The 11,732-nt window shown below is 34.2% G+C and overlaps 1 protein-coding gene across 1 annotated transcript; it reads right to left on the bottom strand.

Annotated features, from left to right (window-relative positions):
* Positions 1-327: 327 nt before the first annotated feature.
* On the bottom strand, positions 328-9,473 carry LOC143304753 (glutathione S-transferase-like). The gene is made up of 6 exons (XM_076627282.1): positions 9,308-9,473; positions 6,748-6,890; positions 3,282-5,720; positions 2,179-2,314; positions 1,700-1,867; positions 328-1,442 (listed from the first exon to the last, which is right to left on the bottom strand). Exons 1-3 carry the CDS (start codon positions 9,471-9,473, stop codon positions 5,553-5,555), a joined length of 477 nt encoding a protein of 158 aa, XP_076483397.1. The 3' UTR covers positions 328-1,442; positions 1,700-1,867; positions 2,179-2,314; positions 3,282-5,552.
* Positions 9,474-11,732: the final 2,259 nt, after the last annotated feature.

Genomic DNA, 11,732 nt, shown 5'->3' with positions numbered 1-11,732 from the left:
TTACGCAAGCCTTATGTGTAGCTAGCAACGAGCAAACAGATTAATTACTTTACACACGGTCGTATCTTATTTGCTGTAGGCGAGTTCTCTCGTGTAATCAACGAAGTACTCAACTTTAAAGCGATAACAGAAGAACATTATTGTATCGACAAAAATCATACTTTTTTCAAAGAAATATGTAACTCGTATTTTTTTTAAAGCAACCCTCATAACGTATTGAATAAAATAATCATACATTTTTTTTGTTCAACATTTGTAAAATACGATATTATCAAGATCACCAAGGAGGTAATCTTCAATTCTTAATGAATATAATAAAAAACATAATTAATGATTGTTTGATGGTTTTATTATTATCTCTATAATACAAAAGCACAACATCGTGTCAACAGTTTATATAGTTCGTATGTTTCTGTAGGAATTGTTGGAATACAACGATATCAGTCGCATGCGGATAGAGTGTTTGATCGTACAGATTCTTCCATTCGTTGCCCAGCGCCATCCCCACTAGCGTACGTTCGTTAGATGTACCGCGGCGGCTGGCGCGTGCATGCTCTTCCGAGAACTCGGCGGAAGAAACATAAGGATATGGATGGAACATTGGGCACGTCGGTGTCGCGCCTTGACAGCGTAGCGCTTTGTATCGAGAAGCTGCTAGAAGGTTCCGTGGCACGTGACGTTACACAGGCATCTACTCAGGTCACACTCATTATAGAGAGTGGGGGTTCAAAATCTTTACAAGCGCCACAGGTCACTAAGGCAGTCAGTCTGTGAATAACTAGCCAACTGTCTACATTCCAGAACGCACATTTATAACTCTCGAAATAATTGTTTAATAAATATCACATTATATTATTTCAACATAAACATTGTGTCTTCCACAGAATATTAATCCTAATTCCAAGATTAAATTCTAACAGGGATACACAAATAATAGTTCTCTATCACAACGTAATCTAAAGGGAAAACCCTAACTAAATGACAAAAATATCGGTAATAACTGGAACTAATGAATGTTAAAAGCAATCAGTATATTCCATACAAACTTCCATCAACACGATTCGTTCTTCATTCTCTCAACACACTAAGACCGCAATCTTTAAACGCTTATAAAACCATAAGCAATCGTGAAGTTTAAAATTCGCTAACTGGGCGTCTCTCAATCCAGTTTTTGATCTTGGGCAGGAGGAGGACCTTTTTCTCCAGCAGCTTCAGATTCTCGTAATTCTCGATCAGATCAGACTTGTACATAAAGTTCAAATAATCGAGCAGAGCAACGAATGTTAAATCAGCCCAAGAGAGAGTACCATCGTAGAAGTAGCCGTCATTTTCCTTCACTTGCTGGTCCAAACGTTCTAAAATGAACAGCAGCGTCTCTTCAGCAGCCTTGCGTTTTGCAGCTTTGACCTTCTCGTCCTCCTCATAGTGGAAGGCGGCAATTTCTGAAAATTTGTTTTCAGTTAAATACTATTCGCTAATGTTATACTAATTTGAATACAGTGTTGTGCGAAATTTAAATGATACTGAAGATAGAATTACAATCCTTTTTAATCCTTTGTCTTGTATTGTTGACATACGTGTATCGTTCGATTAAATCAAATATTAAATCGGATTTCAACTAATAAATACCTGAACAGATATGTACTATCTGTTATCAAGATTCTCATAAGATTTATGCAAAACAGCACTGGATACTCACTATGACGAATATCATGAATAGTATCAACAGTGGCATCAATATGAAGATTTGCCCAGTCAGTCTTTCCAGCTAAGTCATATTGTTTGGCTAAGTAACGGCAAATAGCTGTAGACTGAGCAACCTTCCTTCTATCAGCTACGAGCATAGGAAGCTGGCCATAAGGAGTCACTAAAAACATACAACTAATAGAATCAAAGATTCTATCGAACAAACAGATTATGATGCTTCTTAAATATCTAGCTTCCTGTTATCTGTTTTGGAAAGATATAATTTAATTTATTGATAATTTATCAGCAAACAAAGGGCATTGTCTCCTTAACAATACCTATTGTTCTCCCACATATCTTATAGAGCAATGGAGAGTAAACAATAATCTCTGTTATACTCTGCATAATTGTGTTCTACTTTATTTAGCTACTTTAGTTAAATTAGGAAAGATGAGATTTAAGAAACAGAATTTCTTTAAATTTTAAGCTTACAGGGCTTTATTTCTGGCCAGACGTCCTTTTTGATACGTTCATCTTCAAATGGAATACTAGCATAGCTGAAGAAGAACGGATTGGTTCTGCCAATGCCGTAACTGGGAAGTAAGTCAATTTATAGAGCGGCATCTTCCTGGAAGTATAATATATACAAAGTAAAAACAAAGAATCATTGATGACAAGAATTATATTATTACAAATTATGAAGTATAAGACAATTTAAGTAAAAAGCATCAACTACTAACTACTCGCATAGCTATTTGTATCTTTATATTTTAATATAGCTTAGATATAAAAAGAATATTATTTTTGGATGTAATAATGTATAAACTTGCGCCAAATATTATAACAAAATATTGCACTTTCTATTTAAGTAGGATAGACATATTACCGGCATTTATCTTTTTTCTATAGCAATGAAATTGTTTATAAAAAAGTTTATAAGAAAACTATCAATTAATGCAAACAACGCATTTCAAAATATTAATTACATTCGCACGATTCGTTATCTCTAGTATTAATTTAACCATATGGTTCTATACACCCAAGACCCTCTAACAGTAATTTAGTACCATTACTAGTCGTATGTACAATGTATGTTTGTAGACAACTTTCGTAACTACAAAACATTCAGCATGATTATATATTCTTCCAAACTTAAGAAACATTTTCTACTTGCATACTTAAATTTATCGATCAATTATAAACATATGATAACATTTATTTCTTTCAACTACTAATTTTCAAATCCTCTGCTGTTCCGTTAATTGAACGACGCGCCGACTTTTCGTACAAGTATCTTGTATCTTATCTGTATTATTTAGTTATCAATAAAGAAGAAACATTTTCTAATTGTATACTTAAATTTATCGATCAATTATGAACATGTAATAACATTTATTTCTTTCAACTACTAATTTTTAAATCATCTGCTGTTCGGTTAATTGAAGGATGTCGGCTTTCTGTAGAAGTATTTCATATTTATTATTTAATTATGAATAAGGAAAAAACATACAAAATATAGTTTTTAAACGGTTTATTATTTATAAAGAGAAACTTTGATTTAGGATATATATACTATATATATACTATTTACTTACAATTTTTTTTTTTAAGATTTCAAAGTCGAAACAAGCACAGGAAATTTCCAAGCCGGTTAACAGAAACTTGAATGAGACAAAAATAACCTTTAGATCTCTATATGTTCTTCTTCCCCTCTGTTGCTTCCATGTAACTCTTATCCTATTGGTGGAGCTGTGCTGATATGTGAAATTATGACTACATAAAAACATCCGGAAAGACTCATTGAATGATTTTATAGTTTAAGGTTAATAAATTTCCATAAATTAAAGTTGAAAACTTATGAGAACATGTTTTCTGTAACAAAACTTAGTAAAAACAAACTAGTAAGGTTTATAGATTCTTTAATGATTATGTATGTATTCATAAACTAGTTCGATAAACATCGTTCGATAAAACGTCGAACAACACACAACATTGAAGCGCGAAATTTCAAATTCAAGGAAAGATAAATAACAAATATTGCGAACAAATGATATTAAATTTACAATAATCTCATGTAAGAAAAAATAAAAGGGATAAAAGTAGTACAGAAGATAGAAAAATCCATAAAACTGGTGGCTGGGAAATAGAAAATATATAAATTTATGTTATTAGAGTTTAGTACTTCTGTCGATCAATGTGTTACGACCGTTCGCGGAGAGACGCAGTCGCAGCAGCGAGAGGCGTAAATTCTCGCTACGATTCGGTGAATCGACGCCGCGAAGTAGTCGTTCCCCTGTTTCGGTTAAGATAAGAGGTGGTTAAATGAATATGACACAGTATAGTAAGTTATATTTCACCGTTTATTCCAACAACTTATAACGAAGGCAGTTACGCTGGTGCGTATGTACGAGATTTTTTTTTTTTATTTATTTGTTGAAATTACAATCAATTCTCGCGTTGAGAATATGTACGAGATGAATGAGTGACTGATCTGTGGGTGTGTCCTACCCGGTGGAAGGATATTGACCGTTCGAAGGATGTGAAATCAGAACTGTCTTGGGAGACGATGCTGTCTCGGAGGAAAGCTAAGGATGGGTGTGTCTAGCGCACGGGACCATCGGATTTGTAGGTGACGATTTTAGTTAGGAGAGTGAAGGAAGTGGCTTCGTTGTTAATTGGTTAACGAAGGGTCTTAACCACCCTCGAGAGAAAGTGGTTAGTGGGAGGAAAGTTGCAGCATACGTGAGAAAAACTAACTTTCCCTTGTCCAGTCGGGGTAGACAATAGTCTTTAGAAATTCTTCGGAAACAGACGTTTGTTTGGTTTGAAGGACCTTTTCTAGGAAATCTATGAGATTTATGGAAGGTACTTGAAACTATGGAGGATACGCTGCGAGTATCCGGTGACATCTGGTTGCCATATTGCTCGCGGTGCGACGTAACAAAATGGAATAGAAAGATTATACCACAGACGAAATTATACTTTATACTTTATTATACTTTATACTTTATTATTACATTTTAACGTTTTAAACGTTTTAACGTTTAACATTCTAACATTCAGTTAGAACTTTGTATTGATTAGAGATATTGTAACGACCAGAAATATCGATACATATATCAATACTTTTACCTCGAAATTCGTAGATTCGTACTCTTCATTGTCCATACAAATTGTGTCATATATGTCCAAACCAAATTTAATTTACGTGCATTAACGTTTTCAAATCCATTTTTTATTTTCAAAGAACATCATATTTGTACTCGGTATTGCCAGTAAGTATCATGAAGAGACGAAACGAGTATCTCGAGTTAAGTATTGTTTAAAATAGTATATAGACATCTAGATAATTCTAGAACATTCAATGATTTTTCCCTCACTTATTGTAAATTATTGATATTGTAAAATTATAATTGTAAAATTATATAGTAAATGATATTGTAAAATTAAATAGTAAATTCACACGATGTTCAAATAATTCGAAATAACGATAGACCAAAAGCTGTTTAAACGAGACACAAGAATTAATCGTGCATTTTATTAAAAAGTTAAGTACGAATAAAAGAAAGAAAATTTTCGAACTTTTTTCGAAAGAACATACATTTATTATACAACATACATACATTTATTATATATTGTGTTCTTTCAAACACAATAATACCTTCCATAAAGGAGCACAGCTCAGATGAGACTTTTTATAGTTAAACTTTTAACGTACTCATAGAAACGAAATTTTTTTTTTTAAATAGAACTGTTACATTTTACGACACGTATAACATCGAACATTTACCAACATAGCGATGCCAGCGTACATATATATATATACTGGTGTACTGGTCATCTTTTTTCCACACGTTTTTAGCTTTTTAACTGTTGGTGAATGGGCGCCTAATCAGCCAATCAGAAATGGCCGGTATACTATGAATCCTTCTCTTCAATGCTCGAAGAGCTGGATATTTATCTAAAGCTGATGCCCCAAACATATACTCGTAATTTTCAAGGGCCGCTGTAAATACGAAGTCCGCCCATGTCGTCTGAAAAAAGGTTTGTATACATTTATTTTGTACCTCCTCTATTAAACAATTTTTTTAATTTACCTTGAAAAATGTGAAAAATCGAACTCTTAACTAAAGATCACTAGCTTTTTAGGAAGAATTTGGATTTTTATTTTATTGTCAGAATTTAATGGATAATTTTAGAAACTTCAACCTTTGGAGGTATTTGTTAATTAAAAATGACAAGACTAGTATTATGTAAAAAAGAGTAATGTGTATCCTGAATCAATGTCGAATGGAAATTAGACAGTTCTATAAAAATAAGCCTTCTCACGATTCCACAACTTCATAGCTTAATTAAATACAATTCTTCGGCGATATAATTACAAATACATTTACAGGAATTGTGTAATATGATAAATATCTCGTTAAAGAAATTGAAATCGTAAACTCTAGATTCTAGTATTCTTTCACTTTCATGTTTCCTATGAGCCCTTCAATCGCTAAATATTTTGCAATGAAACACGTATTATTAAACAACATAATCATACTAAATTAATTTAATGTGACTATTTATTATTGTTATATAATAACACAGTGATGAAAGAAATAAACTGGTCAAGTAATCTAAGGAACGATAATACGTATCTATGTCAGTGACAGTGAGAAAAATTCAGATATCTGTACTTAAGTGATTACACTTGTAAGTATCATTATATATTATATAAATATGATATTTCGAATGGTATCATTTATCACTCATTAAACAAGAGTGTCATATCCAGAGAAATGATTTTACATATCTTAATCTTTGCTTTGATTACGATAGTAATAATTTCTATCAAACTTGATGAGGAAGATACATGAATAATTATCTAAAAGCTGAAAATCTTGGCAAATTCATTTGTACATAAACTAACAGGAGTGAATTTTAAAGATACACTCTGCTCTCAACAATTAAAGCTGTCTTGTCGCAACAAAGTTTCAATAATTTTTTATGGACAACATGGCCCAGTTTGCACAAAGACTAAAAATTTTAACATTAAATTTGGATAAAAAATCTTACGGTAGAAGGAATGATATATCCTTTATTTTTGCCAATAATCTGGTCGAATTTAGTCAAGTAAAATGGTATTGTTTCGTTCAAAAGTTGATTCTTCCTCGCTTCCTTCTTTTCAGGATTCTCCACCATGCGATAGTAGCAGATTTCTGAAACGTATATGAAACCAACCGTTACGTTCATTTGTGTTTTTCCCCCCAAACGAAGAGAAAATAAGTTGTGAAAGAAGGAGTAGCCTCTCATAGTACCTACAATTTCTTCATTCTCTTTGCTTTCTTCAATATTGCCTCAACAAGTTCCTGTGGTTCACGATACTTGAAATATATACAATGTTACCAGCGTGGAAATTGTCTTGGAAACTTGGAGAATCTTTCAAGAGGAACAACATTGCTAACTGAGATTCGAGAAAGGAAAGGTAAGTAAATCCTTGCTTCTACTTAGAGCTTTTTTATTTACTTCTGACGAGTAAAGTACTGTTATTAAAATTTGATTAAAAGTACCAAGAATGTCGAGATATAAACAACCATTTGTGGAAAGGTCAGGAGAAGCAGAATTATCGAATAAACGTTGTATAACTCTTAGTGATTAAGTAAGAGAAGAGAAACGAGAAAAAAGTCTTTTATCTAGGTCTTAATAAAGTATACTATATTTATCTCCATATCAAGAATAACAACAAGATATAAACAGTCTTCTAGAAATTGAGTAAATATTACATAATTACATCTTGAGCAATATTTTGCGTCTTAGCTTTTGCTTAATCATTATGATAATCTTAAATATCTGTAAATTCTTCACAGACTCTTTGCATCTTCTATACAGGTATCTCGTGATCATGTGATAACACACAGGAAGAAAAAATGGAGGAAAAAACAGCGTAAAAAAAAGTTGCGTAGGAGTATCGTCGCACTACATCATTCGACAATTGATGCACGTCATGGCGATCGTCACGGTTTAAAGCAGGCCATCAAAAACGCGTTTGTTATCGTACGGAAAAATCTGCGACGTTCCAGCTGTTCAGGTGCATCGAATTGTGAATCATCGGCGGTACGAAGCAAGGCGAGGGGCGTAAATAGAGAAAGAAGAGAAGAGAAGGATTCGCATAAATGATAAAATATAATCGTTCGTTCCTCGTCGATGGCGGATGGATGGCTTTAATCGTGGACGATATCGATACGATTATATTTTATACATTTGAAACAAATATAAAAGACGAGCAAAAACCAGAGATACGATCGTTATGATATTATTCAATCGGTAGCCTATTTACCTCGTTTTTTGTTCACCTTCTCTGTCTAGTAATAATTTTTCGATTCGACTGGCGTGACGTTACGTTGGCGGTGTAAAAACACGATTTTAAACACCTGCGGATAGTTGCATGAGTTTCGAGCGATTCCATTCCCTTCGATTTATATTTATGCGATCAACGCGCGGATCGTTAACGCATTATGCAGACAGCAGATGTTACGTAATCACACATATCGTAATTGGAAATTACTAACGTTATCGCGTACCAGGATCTTTCTGTCTTTGATCATTGAGTAACACTTTGTTGTCCTCGCTCCTTCCGCGGATAACCAGCGTTTATCATATAGAGACAGGGATTTGCAAAGAATAAAAGTTGTAGAACGTTGAAAGGCGTTGAGAGAAACGTGATGTTATCCCGTTATTCGTTAACGCAACGCAGTTAAAAAAAATCCCGTAGGAAGATTACGATAATAGATAACCTGAGTCGAGTGTTTGTCGGGGGATCTAAAAGATTCTTTCGAGTTGAGCGTCTGAGATTGCAGAGAAGAAAATTTGGAAGCCATCGAATTCGTGATGTCGATAGAAATCTTCAGTTGGAATCGTTGTATCATAACGTAGTCTGCTTATTGTCGATAAGACTTTACTAAACTAAAAGTGACTACTAAAAGTTTCTATCCTCTAAATTCTATCTACGATTCTATAATCTAAAAACTGACTTTTGCAAACAAACTGTAACATTCGCTTAACGGAAAGACATACGTGTAATATCGTGATGTAATATGTTTACAAAAAGTGGACAATAGAGATGTTAATCAGACAGAAAAGACGGTTGTGGCTTAGCTTGAACTATTCACACCAAACGTACAGAAAACAGCGCAATCCACACTCTATCGGCAACGCCACTCGCAACCTCCGTCTCCGCTCAACTCGCACTCGGCTCCTCCGCTCGCACTCTGCTCCTCGACTCGCACACTCTGCTCCTCGACTCGCACTCTGTTTCTCGACTGCCCCTTTCTGGCCGTTGTCGCATTCTGTTGTCCTTTTCCTAGGCCCACCGCACACGTGTTCTGCAGACGCTCGTAGCCAGGGTCACGTAGGTCTTTTCCACGAAACTATGCACTTGAAAAGACCGATGACACATTGATGGGCCCGACGGCGCCTCGGCTCTCGCGACACTGTTCATAGTTCGCCCGATATTTCCCAGGCCTTTCGTCCACGATACTACATACGTATCTTGTTTGTACTCGTCTTTTCACAATGAATTCTTGAACGTCTGTCTCTGTGGTGAGACAAATGCAAAGTCATCTCATCAGTTACTCACCTTGCTTCAAATCTCCAAGAGTATCGACGAGCTCGTCGCATATCATCGCATCCCATTCGTCCTTTCCCATTAGATCGTACTTCCTCGCCAAGTATCGCGCCACAGCGTTACTCTGCGCTACCGGTTTCCCGTCTATCTCCAGCACAGGCAGTTTTTTATAAGGCATTGCTAAGAACAAACATGGCTCATATGAACACTGTGTAGAGGGAAACGATCGATAGGAAATCACAACACAGCTTCCGAGGCCGTTGCGTTCTTGTGAATAGATGAATCGAAATCATTTCGGTTTTAATCAACATGGCCTAGTAAAGAAACACAGAAATGTCTTCTTTCTCCTTTTTTTCTTTTCTTACGATTACGATGGACATGGTATCGCGTGTTTTTGACTGTTGGGAAGAACCTAAAGTTTTTAAAATCAAGGATAAAAGATAATACCAGACACGGAAAAAATATTAGAAAATGTACACGGTTCTTGTAATGAAAATTGAAATGCAAGGAATATAAATCGAATGTCTCTTGCGAACGTAATTTTGTGTTTTACACCGACAGGATTGATTTACAGATTTACGTTGATTTTTGGTTTCTCTATCTGCAAGCGACATATAAGATTATATCGAAGACTATGCTGCGTAAAACTTTTATTATAATATTTACGATAGAAATGTCGCAACGGAAGATCGAATTTTATGTCTGCTTTGTTCTTTCGACTTTTTAGCTGTGTTCTTGTTCATTTCCGAACTGATTTCAATTTTTTATCCTTTTTTTCCGACAAGTCCTAAAAAGTTTTTAAATTAACGAGAAACGTAGAAGTATTTTTGTATTCCTATTTTAAGTCACCTATTTACGGTTTTCTCAAAATATTCGAAATGCTTCGATTCATTGAAAACAATAAAGATTGCAACACAAAAATTCGAGAATCGTAAGTGAATTAAGTTGGTATTCGATAAACACGATATTACGGAAGCAAAACTTAATGAAAAGTTCGACTTTATTCCGTATGAAATTTTACTTTAAGTAAGTTTAGCCTGCACGTGAAACGAAAGATTTATATACAGAAAAGTTTGAGTAAATGGTAGATATCTGAGAGTTGAACGATGAAAGTAAAAATCGATTCTTCACGCTTACAATCCTTGTATTCAGGCCAGAGTTCTTCGGGGATCCTCTCGTCGGTATACTCGATGCCAGCATATGCAAATATATACCGTATATGTTCGGCACGACCACGGGCATTGAAGTAGATTAGTTTGTAGGTATGTTCGTCGCTCATTTTTCTTGCTCTGTCAACTTATCGAGAAAAATGTTACAATTAACTCGTGTAATTAACAGACTGTGTGCGTGTTTGTGTGTATAGAGAACAATTTATTTATAGATGGAATAATTCGTATAATACGCAAAATAAATCATTTAGAAGGCTGGAATATGTGTTTTTGAAACAATTAATTATGTCGAAAAATATTTCAAACGAGATATAATTATGAAAAAAATAATAATTAAATGTATGTAAATGTATGTAATAATAGTTAAATGTATGTAAATGTAATAATTAAATGTAATTAGTTGTGAAAAAAATAATAATAAAAAATAAATAAATGTAAAAAAAGAATTAAATGTAATTAGTTTCTTTTTACGCACGCGATATTATTGGCGATATATGAAGGTCAACTTTATTTTTTTAAATAGATATATTTATACATATATTTATAGATATAAATACATATATTATATAGATATAATAGTATATATAATATATATAATAATATATATGTCGAGTCTGAATATCCGAGTCCGAGCTCGAGGCGCCCTCCCGGGGAGGGCTCGCGGGTGGTAGCGGTTCTGCGTTGAAGTTCTCCATCGTCCGGTCGCGCGTGGGGTACCTTTATTGTCGATAGTTACACTAGTGACGAGGGCCTCAGGCTTGATAACGAAGCCGCGGCCAACGGGAGGACTATCATATAAAAAGCAACAGGATACACGAAATAATATAATTCTGACTAGGACAACATAAACGCAAGAAGTGTTGATATTGAAAAAAATATTTAATTTTGTATATAAATATTTTCATATTTAAAAAAGTTTCCGGAAGCAGGAAGATTTACAAACAAATAATATCATAAACCGAATGTTTCATGATCCTTTTCTAATTAGAGTGTGTGACAGCATGTGAGAACGTTTCTTAAAAATATGACTTATTGCAATTACTTAATCGCAATTATAAACGATTAAGACCTTCTCACAACGAGGCAATCTATCCAAAGTATAAAACTCGTTATACTTGATGAGAAAACAAATCTCTACTTAGGTTTCATTTCGTTTCATCGCGTTCATAAAAAGTGAATTTGTATGAACACATCGTGCAATTTAGTAATTAGGACCGTTGATCTCGCTGCAACATAGATGGATAGAAAAAAGCCATTTAAAATGATAC

The sequence above is a fragment of the Bombus vancouverensis genome, unplaced genomic scaffold, assembly GCF_051014615.1.
Source record: "Bombus vancouverensis nearcticus unplaced genomic scaffold, iyBomVanc1_principal scaffold0053, whole genome shotgun sequence".
NCBI classification, from domain to species: domain Eukaryota; kingdom Metazoa; phylum Arthropoda; class Insecta; order Hymenoptera; family Apidae; genus Bombus; species Bombus vancouverensis.
The sequence above is the reverse complement of the archived record's forward strand: the minus strand, read 5'-3'. Positions and strand labels throughout refer to the sequence as shown.